This window comes from Kogia breviceps, chromosome 12 (assembly GCF_026419965.1).
Source record: "Kogia breviceps isolate mKogBre1 chromosome 12, mKogBre1 haplotype 1, whole genome shotgun sequence".
Classification (NCBI taxonomy): Eukaryota; Metazoa; Chordata; class Mammalia; order Artiodactyla; family Physeteridae; genus Kogia; species Kogia breviceps.
This window is the reverse complement of record NC_081321.1, coordinates 83,892,285-83,911,664: the sequence shown is the minus strand read 5'-3', so window position 1 is coordinate 83,911,664 and position 19,380 is coordinate 83,892,285. Positions and strand designations below refer to the sequence as shown.

Genomic DNA, 19,380 nt, shown 5'->3' with positions numbered 1-19,380 from the left:
TAAATTCCACCTTCTCTGAGATGGCCTCTCATATTCTTCCAGTTGACCTCTCTTGCTTCCACACAGAGTACTTTGTACCTTGTGATCCAGTCTGTCTTGGGGCACTTATTTATGTACTGATCTGCTTTTTGTCCAGCATCAGAGTATCAGGACCACATCCCTACACTGAGTGTGTTCCTGAGCTCTTGGCACCCAGCAGACATCCATACTTTCAAAAACTCTTTGTTTTGAAATAGTAGACTCACAGAAAGTTGCAAAAATTGTACAGAGAGATCCCGTGTACTCATCCCCCAGACTTTCCCAATGTCTTACGTATCCACAGTACAAGAGGCATCCACAAGTTTTTAGTTGGTTGCTTATCTTGGTTTTACTACTGGTGCTTTTTGTGTAACTTGCACTCACATTTCAAATCTTCTTCCTCAGCATCTTCAACATCTAGGCCAACTTCCCACAAAATGTTATAGTCTCATGTAGCCCCGTTAGGTGTAAATTAACTGCTTCAAAAAGCCCCTGACTTTCATTGGTTTGGAAAAAGGCATGGATCGCAATCAAGAAATCACCTGGCTAGATTTGCAGTGTAGCAGAATTTTATTATTCAGGGAGTCAAGCTATCTGTATAAGGGCTTAGAGCTTTGGACCCAAAGGCTGGAGTATTTAGGAAAATTAGTATAGTTCTGTGGGATATACTTGCCTGTTCTCATTTACTTGCTTTGGTTTATTTTGTTTTTGTAGTTTTGTACGTTGTGACTCTAAAGTCTAAATTTTATAGAACCATGGAACCTTACAAAATACGTGAGCAGAATACAGTTTTCAATAACAGATTGACAAAAACCTTTGCTGTCTTCTCTAGAAATGCTTAATTTCTGGAACAAGGTCAGAAAAGCAAATTTCACAACAGAATCCCTCAGATGTTGTAATTGTGCTTTTTATCTGAAATTGCAAAAGTGATTTAGGGTTGGAAACTGATTTCCCTCAGAGACACAGTTCTTAGCATTCTGCCCTATTTATATCCTTTAACTCTCTTTTATTTATTATCCTTTTCTGAGTTCACATCCTACTGCTTTAAAATGTTTTCCATGGTATGATGGAGGAGCACTAGAGGGAATCTCCTTCCTCAAAAATTCCCTCTTCAGCAATCTGAGGTGTGTAAAGCCCCACGATGAATTATTCCTACTTTGGGATTGGGGCTTTTACAATAAGCAGAGTAGGTCAGACTTCCATGTTAGGTTAGGTCATTATCAAAAACACCTTAGGAGGGCTTCCCTGGTGGCGCAGTGATTAAGAATCCGCCTGCCAATGCAGGGGACACGGGTTCGAGCCCTGGTCCGGGAAGGTCCCACATGCCGCATAGCAACTAAGCCCGTGCGCCACAACTACTGAGCCTGCGCTCTAGAGAGCCCGCGAGCCACAACTACTGAGCCCACGTGCCACGACTACTGAAGCCCGCACGCCTAGAGCCCGTGCTCCGCGACAAGAGAAGCCACCGCGATGAGAAGCCCGCGCACCGCAACGAAGAGTAGCCCCCACTTGCCGCAACTAGAGGAAGCCCGCGTGCAGCCACGAAGACCCAATGCAGCCAAAAATAAATAAAAATTTCTATTAAAAAAAAATAGCACCACCTTAGGAGTGATGCTTTTATCAGAATGTCTTTCCTCTGAGACACCTGAGAGAGAATGGCTCCAAATAAATAGCCGTGCAAGGAACTTCCGAGAAAGAGGGCTGAAGCTGCACTCGCAACATGGTCAAGCACGGCAATCACCTGGAGATTCTGTGAAAATTCAGGTTCTGAGTTAGCGGATCTGGCGAGAGAGCGGAGGGAAGAGTTTTCATTCCTAACAAGCTCCCAGGTGACGCTGATGCCGCTGGGAAGCGACCACATTTTGACTGATGAGGGACTGAAGCATATTCAGGCTTAGGAGGCTTGGGTGGAGGCACAGCTCTGAGCAGGCCCAGGTGGAAGGGGGATGGGGCAGAACGAGGAGACACAGGGCTGAGGACGATTAAAGGATAAGAAAGACCAGGCTGGCTCACTTAATTTTGGTTCACCCTGTTCCTTCCAGGGCAAAGAAGGGATATATAGATAGATATTACATTTTTCTATTTTATTTTTCTATTTTCTATTAAATATATATATATTTTTTAAACTGATTATAGAATACCCTCCACAGTGGAATTGAGATCTACTTGCTGGTCCTCAGTGAGGGTGTTTGTTGTTCATTGTTGATGAGTCTTTTCTAACATTCTGCTGTGCTTCCCAGACCGGGATACCTTTAGCTCCCTGACAATATGCTTGGAACAACATCCATCTGAAGATCTGGGAGGGAAATAATTACTTTTCTATTAAATAAACTCATATATCATGGAGAAGAAGGTAGCATGTGGATAAACTTTAATGAGTAGCATGTGAGGGGTGGTGGCAGTGACTTCAGGCTGGGTTCTCACATCCTGTGCGGAGTTCTCCTTTCATCTGCAGAGAGGAGGGCTGTCGAGGTAGACAGGGTGAAGAGCCTGTGATGGAGATAATGCCTGCGAAACACTGAGGCAGGAGCTCTTTTCTTTCTAGTGTTGATTTTCTCATTGCCGTTTCCCCTTTCTTTAGTTCTTTGTCTGGCGAGGTTGTTTCTGGCTTCATTTCTGTCTCGCTGCTCTTGACTGCCCTCCCCTCTGTCCAAATAATAATGTGTTGGTCTGTCCTCCTTTCCTCCCTCCTACTTGACGTTGATCTTGGTCTTGGCCTTCACTGAGCCCTTTCTTGCCACGCCCTCCCTGTCTGTCCACCGCTGTTGCGCTTAACTTCCTCAGGGAGTGAAGTTACTAAAGGCAGACTTTGGGTCAAAGTCCACGCTGGCCACTATGAAGACCTGACAGTCACGGAAAGACCCAGGAAACAACTTGTCTCACCAATGAACTCCCGCTTCTACTGCTAGATAATGTGTCTTGAGCCTTAGCTAGGAGCTATTAAGAAGCACATAGGGCTTCCCTGGTGGCGCAGTGGTTGAGAATCCGCCTGCTGATGCAGGGGACACGGGTTCGTGCCCCGGTCCGGGAAGATCCCACGTGCCGCGGAGCAACTAAGCCCGTGAGCCATGGCCGCTGAGCCTGCGCGTCCGGAGCCTGTGCTCCGCAACGGGAGAGGCCACAACAGTGAGAGGCCCGCGTACCGCAAAAAAAAAAAAAAAAAAAAAAAAAAAAAAAGCAGCACATAAAAATAACCCCACATATAGAGGCTCTGTCCTTTCTTGGCAACCTCCACTATTACCCTATCTGCCTCTAGCTCACTGCTACTGCCCAGGGCAGGAATGAGAACTGAGTTTACAGTGAGCCCCCTTGGACACTCAGGAATGAGGCTGAGATGACCCGCCCAATGGCACTTTATCCCATAGCTTGCAGGGGATACATCATTGGGCTCTCTAGTGCTTGGAATCTTCCAAATGACCACATGACTTCAAATCAGCTTCGGTTTATTTTGAAACGTGGCTGCCTTCCAATTACTCCTCACCCCAGCTGTCCAAGAGGGATGCATTACAAAGTCTGCATAGTGGCTCCTTTCTTTGCCACAGTGTTGCTGGTAACGCCTAGTTATTTTTTCTTTCTTTCTACTTCTTCCTTTTTTCATTAACTTAAAAAAGTTTTAAGCCAAGGTTTTTAAATTAGTGTATAATATCTTTAATGTATTTTCTTGGTCGCCAAGACTAGGACGAAGGTGAGAGGAGAAGGCTGGAAGGATGAAATCTCTTGCCTGTGGCTAGCTGTGTAAGTGCTTATCTATGAAAAACAGACATTCTCTGTAAAGCTGTCGCTTGGAAGAAGAAGTTATGGTCAGTTACGCACTCGAGTGCAAGGTTTTTGCCCTTAAAGACATGAGTCTGCCACTGCCCCAAGCCACACTCTGAGTGACCCCTGGGAGTGTTTAACTGCCCTGTCACCTCCCTGGTGTTTTGTCCCTAGTAATCAACTCCAGATAGAAGAAAAATATTTATCTAGGCCAGAGGCTACTCCAGCCAGTGCATCTGGGGACAGAGAGAGATCATCAGGTGAGTTTAAGAGGGTGATGACGGCCCTTAGAATCAGGAGAACTGGTCATTCCATTAGTGCATTTGTTTCTCTCATCCATTCTAAGTTATCAAAATTTAATTACAAAGGATTATATAAATACCTACACGTAGCACAGCTAAATCTTTGGTGCAAGGATGGTGATTAGTGACCCAGCTAAAATAAGGAAATAAAGATAGAGTTCAGTTCAGAATCAAGTAATGTTACAGGGAGAGTTGGTGAGAAGTCTGTCTGGTTTTCTTATTCCTTATTCTACTCCTACTCCTAGGAAAAGAAGGCCAAATTTGTATTTCTAGAATTCCATTCAAAGGAACTGAAGTGAGGAAGGAGATGGAGGGTCAGGCCTGGAGGCAGGGGAGAAGAAGTGGTGATAGTGGAGAGGTGAGAGAGATCTTGGTAAAGGAGAGTAAGGAGGGGACCAGGAAAGGGAACAGAGGTAGGTTGGGGGCTGGCTGACCCCTCGTTTTCATAGCTCACGTACATAAATGTTTAGAAGTTATAAATCAAGCTAACCAATGGTTAATAAAATAGTTGTATCCTCCAGTTTTTTGAGGGGATACCCTCATAGTGACCTGGAAGGCTAGATTTGAACGTAGAATTATCAGAGTCTTCAGAGATACTTGCCAAAATATTGCGGCCCACCGAGGCTCAGGTCTCCCTGTGCTTTCCGCCCTGCTCCCTCCTGCACCATGGGGGGTCGCAGGTACACACAGGCTGATGCCCTGCCTCATGCATAAGCTGTCACATCCTCCACACCCCAACTCCCTGACAAACAGGTGCCTCTAGGCTACCCATTGGGCCTCGGGGTATATATTCTGGCCACTTGGTTCTTCCTTGGAGGTTTGAACTCAAGGAAAAGGCCCACAAAGTCTTTAAAAGTAGACTTGGGCGCAGTCTGCAAGAAAGGGTGGGGGGGGGGTTGTAAGAGTTCTAAGTATGCACATCCCCTTGGTTCCATGGCTTCCCTACTTTGTGGAGGGAGATATGGCTAGCAGAGGGCCAGAGTGAGGCTCTTGAAAATATAGAGGTCCCTTTTGCCCGGGTCCAAGGCTAATACTAAGTGGTAGAACTGTCCAGTCTTCCCACAACGAGCATGTTTAAATGTAGCAGATAAAGGGAATTCTCTGGCGGTCCAGTGGTTAGAACTTGGCGCTTTCACTGCCATGGGGCCCGGGTTCGATCCCTGGTTGGGGAACTGAGGTCCCACAAGCTGTGTGGCGTGGCCAAAACAACAACAACAACAACAAAAGGTAGTAGGTAAATAGCCAAGCTGTGGCCTTGGAGGTTGAAAGACCCCAGGTCCACACTTGTCAAGGAAGTTTCAGAGGCACTTGTCTTTGGCTGGACTCTACTGGGTTGGACCACAGGCATCCTGCCGTCACCAGTATAGCCTGAAAACCAGAGGCCTTTCCTTCTCTCCATTTTCTAGGCACCGAGAAAGATTCCAGTTGACCCAGGGCCTGAGATAGGACCCAAAGGAGGACAGAGAGAATTTCTCAATCTTTCTGGCTAGTGGGGAGCTCAGAGTCATAGTTAATTTGATTTAGAAAAATAAAATCATGTGGCATGTCCTGTACTCCAACCTAGTGTGATACATGCATTGATAATAACAAATACATAAACCAGATTATCTGATTTCTGAATCCTTATGGTGTTCTCTTATGCCTACAGCCTGCTCTGTTTATGTGCTTCCCTTTGGGTAGTAGTCTTGTATATTATCAATTTCTTGATGGCAGGAAGTGGCTTATTTCTCACTGTGTTCCTAGCTGAATCCACAACAGTGCCATGCACACATCAGACATTCAAGAACTCATTTGTTGAGTTGAATAGAATGTTTCAGAAATCAATTTTAAAATGAGTGGTTAAGCAGTATGGTATTGGCACAAAAACATAAATATAGATCAATGGAACAGGATAGAAAGCCCAGAAATAAACCCATGCACCTATGGTCAATTAATCTATGACAAAGGAGGCAAGAATATACAATGGAGAAAAGACAGTCTCTTCAATAAGTGGTGCTGGGAAAACAGGACAGCTTCACGTACAAGAATGAAATTAGAACATTCTCTAAAACCATACATAAAAATAAACTCAAAATGGATCAAAGACCTAAGTGTAAGGCCAGACACCACAAAATTCTTAAGAGGAAAACACAGGCAGAACACTCTTTGACATAAATGGCAGTAATATCATCTTTGACCCACCTCCTGGAGTAATAAAATTAAAAACAAAAATAAACAAATGTGACCTAATTAAACTTAAAAGCTTCTGCACAATAAAGGAAACCATAAAAAAAAAGAAAGACAATGCACAGAATGGGAGAAAATATTTGCAGATGAAGTGACAAGGGATTAATCTCCAAAATATACAAACAGCTTATGCATCTCAATATCAACAAACAACCCAATCAAAAAATGGGCAGAAGATCTAAATAGACATTTCTCCAAAGAAGACAGATGTCCAAAAAGCACACGAAATGATGCTCAACATCACTAATCATCAGAGAAATGCAAATCCAAACTACAAGGAGGTATCACCCTACACCAATCAGAATGGCCATCATCAAAAAGTCTATAAACAATAAATGCTGGAGAAGGTGTAGAGAAAAGGGAACCCTGGGAACCCTCCTACACTGTTGGTAGGAATGTAAATTGGCCCAACCACTATGGAGAACAGTATGGAGGTTCCTTTAAAAATTAAAAATAGAACTACCATATGATTCAGCAATCCCACTCCTGAGCACATATCTGGAGAAAACCGTGGTTTGAAGGATACATGCACCCCAATGTTCATTGCCACTATCTGCAATAGCCAAGACATGGAAGTAACCTAAATGTCCACTGACGAATGGATAGAGAAGATGTGGTATATCTATACAATGGAATATTACTCAGCCATAAAAAAGAATGAAATAATGCCATTTGCAGCAACACAGATGGACCTAGAGATGATCATACTAAGTGAAGTAAGTTAGACAGAAAAAGACAAGTAACATATGGTATCACTCATATGTGGAAAATAATTTTTTTTAAATGATACAAATGAACTTATTTATAAAATAGAAACAGACTTAACAGATATCAAAACCAAACCTATGGTTACCAAAGGGGAAACATCAGGAATTCAGGATTAACATATACACACTACTATATATAAGATGGATAACAAGCAAGGATCTACTGTATAGCACAGGGAATTCTACTCAATGTTCTGTGATAACCTATATGAGAAAAGAATCTGAAAAAGAATGAATATATGTATATGTATAACTGAATCACTTTGCTGTATACCTGAAACTAACACAACATTGTAAATCAACTATACTCCAATAAAATTTTGAAAAAATAAAAATAAAAGTGAGTGGTTGGGCTTCCCTGGTGGCACAGTGGTTGAGAGTCCACCTGCCGATGCAGGGGACACGGGTTCGTGGCCCGGTCCGGGAGGATCCCACCTCAGAGGCCCGCGTACCGCAAAAAAAAAAAAAAAAAAAAAAGTGAGTGGTTAAGGATGTATTGCCTTATTCCAATGTTTCTTGGAACTAGTAGGGTTTTTTTCTACTTCTATATTAATCTAGACAAAAACATTCATTAAGCTTTCTTTTAAAGTGAGTAAATAGTGTAATGCTTTAAAAATTTTTAATGTTGTATGTTTAGTTCCCCCAAAGAATTTTTGGTAAATCCTGTGATATAATGTTTTTCTTTAATAGAATGAAATTTAAACAAAATTAGAACAAAATTATAGGAAAGCTAATAGCAATGACAGCTTCTGATATTTTTTGTTCTTTGCAGTTTCAAAATAGACTTTTTCTTCCGCATGGGAACTTTACAGTATGTACCCTTAATATGAGGAGATATCATTTGTAGAAAAATAACATTACCTAGCATACAATACAGTTAGAGAGGATAAGTTATGACTGGGGAAACAATATTTTGTAAAAACGCTCTATAGTTGCATTTAGGCAATGTTTATAAAAGGCATAACAAATTGACCGTGACTAGGCAAAACTGGTCAATGAGTATTTGAGTTAAGCAACCAGCCCGGCAGCTGCAATGAGGCCCTGACCCAGCAGCGAGCTGCAGGGACCACGCCGACAAGTTTGGCCACACTCTTGTTTGTTTGGTTTGCACATGGAGATATGGTCTTCACGTCTTTATAGATAAGCCAGATTTCTCTTATGTAAAATATCTTAGCCAATAAGGTGTAAATAGGTTTCCTGATTAACATGGGTATTTACATAGGAATTGCACACATTATTATTTTGAAGGTAATTGAGAGCATGGGGTGGTAGCCAACATTCTTAACAGCCATAAGGCAAGATCACCAACCAAACAAAACAGAAAAAGAGGCAGCCACCAGACTTTGGACAAGAACTCAAGTTTTCCCTTGCTTTTCCCAAAAGTACTGCAACCTCCTGGGTCATCCACTCCTCCCCTTTATGAGCCCCACGACTACGACCCAGGTTCCTATCATCACATCTTCCCAGCTCTGATCTGGAAAGAAAGCAGAGCAGAATTTTTTTTTTTGGTGGTACGCGGGCCTCTCACTGTTGTGGCCGCTCCCGTTGCGGAGCACAGGCTCCGGACGCGCAGGCCTAGCGGCCATGGCTCACGGGCTTAGTTGCTCCGCGGCATGTGGGATCTTCCCGGACCGGGGCACGAACCCGTATCCCCTGCATCGGCAGGCGGATTCTCAACCACTGCGCCACCAGGGAAGCCCAGAGCAGAAATTTTAAGATGCTGTCCCAGGGTGCTGTGCGTCTCCCTGTAGGTCAGGATGTATTTCGCTCCTAGAACAAAAGGCCAAAAGAACAAAAGGGAGGGAGGCTCGGGAGGAAACAATAATGGTATGGTACTTTACTCCTCCTTCTCCTCCACTTCCCTAACGGGAACTTTCTCGGTAACATCAGGAAGAGTGAAGGATGTTGCTGAGAAGATTACAGGCTTGCACGAATGTTTCCCAGTTTCTAGGTTTGGGGAAAGGTTTTCATCAGTTTGAAAGGAGGCCGTCAGCAAACTCTAAATCTGTAACTGCTCTGTCGTCTGCAACAGCTCTCCATCACTGTGACTAGCTGTTTTGGCAGGAACTCTGGTGGATTTGGCCAGGATGCTACGCCAGAGACATGACTGGGGTCAGGCCTGAGTTTGGTAGCACCTTGGCTCCCGGGCTTTATTCTCCATTCTGTCTGATCATGCAACCCGAAACACACAAACGAATACTGTGTCATTTCATCATAAACACTTCAGATTTATTGTACCATTCATTGAATACATTTCCCCTTCTGTTGAGAAAACTTGTCTTAAAGACTTTAGAGAGTCTTGTCATCACTTTAAATGGGAAAAAGGGCACAGATCCACTGGTGTTAAGTAGGGTTGTATGAAATAAACAACTCTTCTTTGCTTAGGAAAATCTCTTAGATCAAAAGAAAGATGGGTTTTTAAGATTCTATTAGGGTGTATTGTACCGGTTTTTTACTCTAGGGGAAAACAAAGCATTTAGAGCCTATTATTTTAAATTAAAATAAATGCTTTTGCTTATTCTATAGCTTGCTTGTTTTGGAAAGTACAGTGACCAAGCACAGACAACAACGACCAAAATGCTAACTTCAAATGAGATTTTGTTTGCAATTTTTAATTAAGTAATCTGTGCAAACATCTTTTTTTTTTTTTTTTCCTTCAACATCAGGAGGAAAGAAAACCACACTTGGGAGCCTGGTAGCAAAACAGAAAATGCTTTCTCATTGCAACCCAATTTCAAAGCAGTGGTGAGCAGAGAGGCAGTGCCCAGGCCCTTAGGATTCCTCAGGATTGCTTGAGTGCAAGTCTCGCAAATATGAATCAATTACGTTAGGAGGCACACCTTGCAAGAGGAGCCTGCAGAAGTTAAGACCACCTAGAAAGGACGAGAAGGAAAAGGCAAAGTCAAAACCGTCTACATGTGAAAAATCCCTGAAACAAGACTTCTTGACTAGCTGCCTGCAAATGTGACTAATTGTGTTCCAGTTAGTTACAAAGATTCATTCAGTCCCTACTTGGAAAGCTTCTCCTGGGTTTAGCACCTTTAGAATCTGCAGACTCATAGCAGTTTTTTGTTCCCTACTATTATTCGTTCTTAAATTCCTCACTAGTTGGAGAGTGTTTATTGCTCTTTTCGAGAGGTTTTGAGGTTCCTCTATAGATGATTTAAGTGTTCTGATTGAATGGCAGAATAAATGCAAATCATGTTACAAATCAGTGGCAAGAACTCTTTCCAGTTTGTTAATGTTCCTTTCAATTAAGCACAAAGAGTTCCCATTCAAGCACATGGGAGAAGAAAAAAGGAACTACTTCTTTAACTTTGGCTATTCATACACTGTCAAAAGTGCAAAAATTGGAACTATTTTGTTAAAAATAGTAAAACCTGTCCAATACCTTCTGAAGGTGAGAGAAACACCTACTAATATTTCATACTTACCCTCCATGGTTCTGAATTATATTTAAAAAATAAAAGTGCCCTTCACGAGAGAACCCATGAAACCATAAAAATGGTCCTTTAGAGAAGTGTTTTACTACTTGCTAATAAATTCATGTCCAGACAAAAACAGCATGCCATTTGAACATTCTTAAAACTCCTTTAATGCAATTTGGGAAAGTCATTCTCCTTTTTTTTTTTAAAAAAAAGTCACATATGGGTAGAAATGATGCCACTTATGTACATGTCCATTCCTTGATGCAAAGAGTTCAGAATGCTGGGGTATCACTCATTTTCATCTATATTAAATGCTTTACTTCATGCTCTACTGCATTCAACAACTTGCTTTGTATCAACAGAAGATTGTTGTGATGAATAAGTACTAGCTGTTAATGTCAAGATACTGAAATACACATTAAAACTACAATGTTAGGGAGTGTAAATAGTCTATTTTCATTGGGTTACATAATGAAAATCATGCCATACTCCACAGGCTTTGTATGGCATATGACAGTCATAAGCTTCATATGCCAAAACCATATGAAAGCTTACCTTAGATGATAATATACATTCAAAAATCCTTACTGTGCTACAACTAAGGAAAAGAGAAAGAGAGAGAGAGAGAGAGAGAGAGAGAGAGAGAGAGACATGTTGTAAGCATTAATAAAGTGCTAAAACCAAAGTTGAGTACTTGTTGGATGAAATTATGGTCATGATTATGATGAGGTGATTTCATTAATCCTTAGTCAGGTGAAAAGTACAGGAAAATAGAAGCGCATGGAATGAATGGCTGGGATCCAGTCACTTCAAAAGGATCATTAATAGGTGAAACATTTATTAATATGCACAACCACTTTGCCTGAACAGGTGGCAAAGCCAATTCGACTGTAAAGTGAATAATTATGGTAACAGTTTCCAAACCATTAGCTAAAGAAACCCCCCTATAACATATATATATTGTGTTTTTCAACAACAGAAAAACATGGACAATCAACAAAGCATTAGTATACATATATATATGTTGAAATTCTAAAAGGCAAAATTATCAAGTGGATATAGAAATCAGACTATTCTAGGATATTGTATTCTGAACTGACTATATATGACTGATCTAAATAAATGCAAGGCTTAAAAACACAGGCTAGGGCTTCCCTGGTGGCGCAGTGGTTGAGAGTCCGCCTGCCGATGCAGGGGACGCCGGTTCGTGCCCCGGTCCGGGAAGATCCCACGTGCCGCGGAGCGGCTGGGCCTGTGAGCCATGGCCGCTGAGTCTGCGCGTCCGGAGCCTGTGCTCCACAACAGGAGAGGCCACAGCGGTGAGAGGCCCACGTACCGCAAACAAACAAACAAACAAACAAAAAAACCACAGGCTAGAAAGTGACTATACGTGCAATCTACAAAACTTTTAAAGAAAGAGTCCTAATTCTTTCCTCTTTGAAAGTTGATGTTATCTCTAGGAATTCAGAGAGCAAACATTGTAAACTCAAGCATGGGTCTATGTCATTAGAGTTGACATCAGGTTGTTCACCCAGCCCCAAAGAACTCCTTAGTTTGCTCTTACAAATAGGGGGTCAACCATACATATACTGTAGGACTCATTTATCACTTAATACATTTAGTAATGGGGCCTAGAATTTTCTTTCCTTTTAAGTTCATGAATATATGAAATAATCTTGGTCCCATGAAATGATCCAAAATGTTCAACAGATAGATGGGTTACAGACATTCTACTAGAGGATTTTTCATTGGAAAATCTTAAATATGAAAGTTTCCAAATATTGGATCCAAACAGTCCAAATAGTTTTTATCTGTGTCCTCTCCCTATCAAAAATGCCCAGAACAATTTTTCTACAACTTAGCAATGGAAAAATGTTCAATTTTCTGAACTTCAACATGAATCTAACGAACCCACACTGGAAGCTATCTTAAAGGAAGAACATCTCTCTCTACACTGGATAATATTAAAGAAATGCCAAATGATTCCCAAATTTTGGTAATCTTAGATCTAAAATGAGGTCATCTTCAAATGTGGCTTTCTGGCTTTATTTATGGGAACCTGTGGTACGGTCCGTAGTTTTCTGACAACACTAATTCCTATATTACCTAATATCCTTGAATAATTTTGCCTTCCTTGTTCATGGCATATCCACTGTATGCCATGAGCTGCTAAGAAATACAATTAAAAGCAAATGAGAAAGACAAGCTTTACATGCAAAGTGTGATTTCATGTAAGAGGAATGGAATGGAAAGAAGAAATATCCAGTGGGATATGAACTTATAAAACCTGTTGCTGCCCCGCCAGGAAGACTGGTTGCCCAGGGGAATTTACTCCTTGATATATCACTGCAGAATTAGAATATTTGCACCAGTATTTATTTATTCTCGGTTGACAGTCTTACTTTTTTTTTTTGTTTTCACAGCTAAACTTGATTCAAGTCACCTTTTATCAGATAACAATCTGATGATAAATGATCTTGGCTTTACTTTTAGGACCAAAAGCTTTTACTAATATATCACAGTTGATACCTTATTATGAATTTATATACTAGAATACATTATTTATGTTATTAAATTCAATTACTATACAATTACTATAAAGAATATAGCATTTATATGCATAACATTATTCACTTACGGAGGACCCCAAATGTTGAACCATTTTGAAACCATCATTTTATATCATTAGCAACATTCAGGTATTTTCCAAGTATGCAGAAGTGGTATTGGGTTTTTGATTTGTGCCTTCTCATTTTTTGGGTGTTAGAACATAAGCACCAACAATACCTTGGAACTAATAAGGAGTTTAGAAACCAGATGTGTTTGCAACTATGACCTTAATCTGCCTTTAAAGCTAATAAATAGGACTTCCCTGGCAGTGCAATGGTTAAGACTCGATGCTTCCAATGCAGAGGGCATGGGTTCGCTCCCTTGTCGGGGAACTAGGATCCCATGTGTCGTGTGGCACAGCCAAAAATTTGTAAAAAGCTAATAAATAGCTTAAAGAACAACATTTAAATTTGTATCCACTATCTCAATAGTAAAGTTTGAAATTTTCTAAGAATATTATATGCTTTACATTTAAGAAGAAAAAAACTTAAACGTTTTCTTTCTTTCAATTGTGAATCTACTATCCTATATTATCTGAGGATGGACAAAAATCATAACAGAGAGAACACTGTTTTTTTAAAGTTACAGAGGGAAAAAATTTTTTTGAGAAGTTTCTCTACTATATTTACACTAGATTTAGGACTAAAAAACTCTTTTGTTGTGGTTGTTATTGTTTACATAAATACCCTAAGCATTGACTACGCTTTTTCTAAAATAGATATTTATAAAGTAATATCTGACTTTTAGATTATAATTTCTTCATTATAGAGAGGTAGGAAAAGTAAAGACTTTGGTTATCACAAAATGGCAAAATAATGCAATAAGAATGAGAGAAAAGACATTAGGATCATGTCACTCGTTATCTCCTAACGGTGACTCTGACAGCTGTAAGAGTTTTCGTCGTATCCCAAAAGGTATTGATTGTCAAGTAAAAAACTTCAGGATAGAAATTATACTCAATTAATATGAAAACTGATTAAGAGGAAAATTACACTGAGACTTTCCTACCACATAAATCTTTATGTGTTTTCTTGTTTACATTAGTTGCAACCCTTCTGAAAACTAGTATAAATAAAATGCATACCTACAAATGGAAATTCTCTAGTGAGATTTTTAAAAGGAATGGGTTATAATATGTGTATGCTGAATTCTACATGTGTAATAGTAAACATGAAATTAGCAAATTTACATATACATAGAAAGTTTCACAAAAATAGTAAACTAAAAATAGTTAAATTCCTCAGCTGCAGTTTCATTAGATGAGTTTTTACATGAGGCTTCTATTTATCTAAGATGGACTACATCACCAAAGTAATACCCCTTTGACTTGATTCATTGTTACCATGCTGTGCATATACCACAATTCATTGAAATTAATATTGCTTTAGTTAACAAGAATTGCAAGAGATGAAAGTAAGTCAACTTAAAAAACCAAGTAGCCATCACAAATAAGAGTGAGTTCAGAATGTAAAAATGTCTTCTCGCCCCAAATCATCTCCCCCCTTCCTCCCCACCCCCAGAAAATGTTGGCAAGTAATTTGGATTTGGCAGTAAGGACAATAATTAAATGATTTCCTTTCATTTCAGTCTACACAAGATCTGGGATGTCATACCTTTCACCTCCAGTTTGCATTCAATCTCCATTGTCCCAAGGTCATTGACTGCTTTGCAGCTGTAGGTGCCTCCGTCATAGGGGCTGGGTTTTCGAATCTCCAGAGTACAGACCCCCTGGTTACTGAACATTCTGTATCTTGGGTCATCCACAATAGCAACTTTGTTTTTCATCCAGGTAATTTTGGGCTGAAGATGGAAGCAAATTAGATCAAAACGTAGCTGTACTTAGCCTAATAATAGACCACCAAAGCCAGTGACAGAATTTTAAAGCGTGGCTTAGAAAGAAAATACTACGTCTAAGAAGAATCCACGTCAACTTGAGAACCTTTTTCTCTCAAATTAAATTCTACTTAATGCTTGGCAAGAAAGCGAATGGGCAGTTCTGAAGAAGCCAGCCAGATTTGTTCAGAGGACAGCCCTGGGGCAATCTTCCCCAGAATTCAGTTACATTTAACTTTGATGTACAGGCCCGTGAGGTTAACTCATCCTGGAGAGTGTCTATTGCTCAGTGTTTTTCAAAGAATTCCCTGTAAGTCGTCATCACCAGCCAGTTTTCTCTACTTCCTTTCCCTGATATGCTTTTCTAATTCTTTATGGGCTGCTTATGCCTCCTCACCATTTACTCTCTCTTCTGACATCTGTTTTCATCACCTGGTGGCAATGGATGGATCTGCTCCAAACAGATAATCCCAGATCAATCACCCAGGAAGGCTACTCCATTCTGCTTGACTTCTGAACTACAGTCGATACCACTGACTTGCCATTTCTTTTTCATATTGTCTTCTTCTCCCTTCTGTAAATGCACACCCTCCACACTCTCTCCTCTACCTCTTATTGATTTTGTCTTGCTCAGACCCAAGAGACAGCACTTCTCAGTGTCCTTCACGCCGTCCTCTTCCTCCTTTCAAATGGGAGTATTTCCTGAGGCTCACACCTTGCTCCTTGACATTTTGCTTCACTACTCTCTTTCGTTGGATATTCCTTTCTAGAGCCTTGGTTCCAAGGGGTGGGATGTAGCGTCCCCATGCTTGGGTCACCCAAACCAAGAGTCACAGCCCTCGCCTTTCTCCCAAGCTCTGGAGATGCTCTCCTCGCCTCCCGGTCATTCTCGCTTGAATGTAGCAACATCACCTCCAGTTAAACATGAATTCAGCATCTTCCTCCCACCCTCAGGCTGCCTCCTCCCTTTGACGTCTCTATTTCTGCTCATGGTATATGCAGGAAAAATATCACTGTTTGCAATTTTTCCAAATTCTAGGGCACTTTCTCTCAGCGCCACCCAGGGATAGATAGCTCTATGGGCAACATTCATTAATTTGCTGTTCTTTTCAAATGCCAGCAACATGAAACCTGAAATCCTTTCTAAATCTCTTCAGTCAGATGCGATCTCTCCCCTCCCGGTACTCTGTACCCTTATCACTGTACATTCGTATTCCGCCTTGCACTATAGTACAGTTATTTGCTTTACACTATTACAGAAAGCTTGATAAATCAATATCACCATCTAATTTTTCAGGTGACACAATATTCCTTCCATCTCTTTATCTCTCAGTTCTTTTAAAAATAAGTGGTTTGATTTTTCCTTAGAAAGTATCCCTTAGTTAGTAAAGAAATATAAATATTTTTTTCTACATTTAAATAGTGTCCTTAATTATCCACCAATACCACCAACCTGTACCCCCCATCCCAGAAAAAGACACAAATAGCAGTTAGAAGGTCAGTTTATATTACTACTTATAATTATGACTTAGCGATTATAAATGAGGGAGTTTGGGATTAATTTTTAAATTTAATCAATGTGATTTGAAAAATCCCAAAACATGGTACCTTAGGATTTCCTCTCACACTGCAGTTCAGGGTGGCATTGTAACCAGCTATGGCGTAGGTGTTGACCAATGGCTGAGTAAACATGGGCGCCTCTGTGAAATTGAAGTCTTCATACACTGGATTTTTGTAGATTTTACCTTAAAAACAAGCATTAGAGATATACAAATTGGGCTGAGAATATATTATTCTTAGCATACTTGACTCACATTAAAAACCTCCCTGAGCTTAGAAAAACATGTGTGAAGGCCACAGGGCATTCATTCAGAAGGATACCAATGTACAGCCCATCACACACAGGAAAGAAAGGCAGAGGGGTCATCTGGAACTGAAATAAGTATTGGGAAGAATTCAGTGTCTGGGTGTTTTGCTCAACAATGTGCTTTAACGTGAAAGTAACCAGGAAGGGCCGGAAGGACACGGTTTATGAGGAAATGAAATGACAGGGGTGGAATCCAACTTCTCCTTTCACTGAAAAGTGGCTCTCATGTGTAGCATCCTTGAAAGTGTCCAAGAATAAAAGTAACCCAAGCTCTAAAAGTAAATGGTGACTTCTTCCTACCCCTGTGATTTTAACCATTGAGAGACCCACTACCCAGATGTTGCCATGAATGAAAGCTTGTACGTTAAAAAAATGCAATCATAATATAATTTTCCTAAAAATAGTTTACTTGTAAGATTACCATTTTGGTTGGACATTCTTACCATAATTTTATCTATTTATTTTTTATTTCTTACAACAACAGAAATTTATTCTTTCACAGTTCTTGAGGCCAGAAATACAAAATCAAGGGGTTGGCAGGGCCACGCTGACCCTGGAGATTGTATCAGGGAACCTGTTCCTTGCCCCTGCCAGCTTCTGGCGGCTGCCAGCATTCCCTGGCCTGTGGCTGCATCTCCTTTTACCATAATTTTTTTTTTTTTTTTTTTTTTTTTTTTTTTTTTTTTTTTGCGGTATGCGGGCCTCTCACTGCTGTGGCCTCTCCCGTTGCGGAGCACAGGCTCCGGACGCGCAGGCCCAGCGGCCATGGCTCACGGGCTTAGTTGCTCCGCGGCATGTGGGATCCTCCCGGACCGGGGCACGAACCCATGACCCCTGCATCGGCAGGCGGACTCTCAACCACTGCGCCACCAGGGAAGCCCTCCTTTTACCATAATTTTAAATGCGTGTTTATGGTATTCTTATTCCCTTTCACCACATCTCTTTTTCTTTCTGTCTTCTCTGTCTCATCACTGAAAATCAAGGTTCCCAGCTGTCCAGCCCGCTTCCAACTCACCATCCTTGGCAATCATGGCACTCTCTTTTGTCATTGTTGCATCCTCACTGAGGCCGCACATGTTTTCAGCAAAGACCCGGAAGTAATACTCGTTTCCGATAACCAGTTCAGTAATGGTGGCACTGGTTCGGTGATAATGCTCAATGACAGTGAACCACTCCTGAAAAAAAAAAACAATAATAATTTGAGGAAAATCACTTAAAAATACACAGCTATTTCGCCTGTTGATTAGAATAAATAACAGGGATGTTGCATTAACTAAGAGGAAAAAAGAGCACTAATTTTTATATTGAGGGTAACAGAAATATGTATTTAATTTGTTTAACGCTTTACAATTGATTTACACTTGACTACGTAATTTAATCTTCATTTACACATTAGATTCATTTACCCTAGATGTGGATGGAAGAAATTTTCATATATTGAGGTATGAAGAAGTCATTCTGGCTTATATGTGGTTTAACTTAAACTTTATGCTACCTAGAACAGCCTGTTTGGGCGCCTAATAAACATACATTGTACATCTGCTTTAACCACTTAAAGAAAAGCATGCACTGTCCAGAAGTGAAGAAGGTCTCTTTTGAAGATCCAGATAAATGCCTCCTTTCCTGGGACATCAATGCTAGTACTCCTTCCGTGCTAAAGCTCCCTTCCTCAGGCACCAAGGTCATAATGATTTGCTGTGTATGTGCTGAATTGTCTCTTTTGGAAACCTTGAAGGAATGTATCCCTGAGAGGCTATCTGCCAGGCTATAGTCCTCTCCTCTATTCTTACAGTAAATTGGTTATTGATTATTTCCATGGTCAACGTCAACTACTATCTTCATATTTTCTACGTTACTGTGCAGTGTCTGTCATCTATCTACCTTCCTACCTACCTGCCTATTTATCTTTTGTATGACGAAGTATAATCATAGAATTTTCATGCCAACTTATCTATTCTGAGGGAGAGATGAAGCTAAATCACAAAAATTAACATCACCCAATCAACTTGCCTAACATTGTTGCCATAGGTTCTTTCAATTCTTTGCTCAGATATTACCTCCTCTACTATTTACCCTCTCACCACTCTACTTTGGTCGTACTTTTTCACCTTAACCTGGCTACGTTTTCTTCACAGCACTTGTTACCTTAAATATATGACATACTTACTATTTTACTTGCTTATCTGCTACCTCCGCCACTGGAATGGATACACAGTGATGGTAAAAATGGGCTTTTCTTCTCACCCCTGTATTTCCAGTGCCTTATCACAGCACCTGGTATACAGTAGGTAGCATGCACAAAATAAATGTTCATTGAATACAGGAATGAATGAATGAGCTAAAGCTATATTATTCTTTTTTTTTTTTTTACTTTTTCCTCACCGTGTCAAGAAATATAGTGGTTTCAAAGTTTATCTTGCCCCCAGTAGAAAACCACATTGTACTACGTATGTTTAGCACCACTAATTGAGAAAATACATTTGCTGACAAAAAATTTCAGAAAGTAAAACGATCTTCCCTGCAACTTTTAGGGGCCGTGATCATCTCGATATTTGGGACATTTTAAAGACACC

The 19,380-nt window shown here is 40.6% G+C and overlaps 1 protein-coding gene across 14 annotated transcripts in view; it reads right to left on the bottom strand.

The window, feature by feature from the left end:
- Positions 1-9,276: 9,276 nt before the first annotated feature.
- The window catches only part of MYBPC1 (myosin binding protein C1), a 96,546-nt gene continuing 86,442 nt past the window's right edge, over positions 9,277-19,380 (bottom strand). For 7 of the 14 annotated variants that reach the window (XM_067009985.1, XM_059081930.2, XM_067009983.1 and 4 more), the window contains 5 exons: positions 17,823-17,982; positions 16,549-16,685; positions 14,721-14,907; positions 11,053-11,095; positions 9,277-9,942 (listed from right to left, as the gene is read on the bottom strand). In XM_067009985.1, coding sequence (XP_066866086.1) covers positions 11,082-11,095; positions 14,721-14,907; positions 16,549-16,685; positions 17,823-17,982 — 498 coding nt within the window. In that variant the 3' untranslated portion in view covers positions 9,277-9,942; positions 11,053-11,081. The remainder of the gene's footprint in view (positions 9,943-11,052; positions 11,096-14,720; positions 14,908-16,548; positions 16,686-17,822; positions 17,983-19,380) is intronic. The other 7 variants (XM_067009979.1, XM_059081926.2, XM_067009975.1 and 4 more) reach the window with 1 other exon arrangement.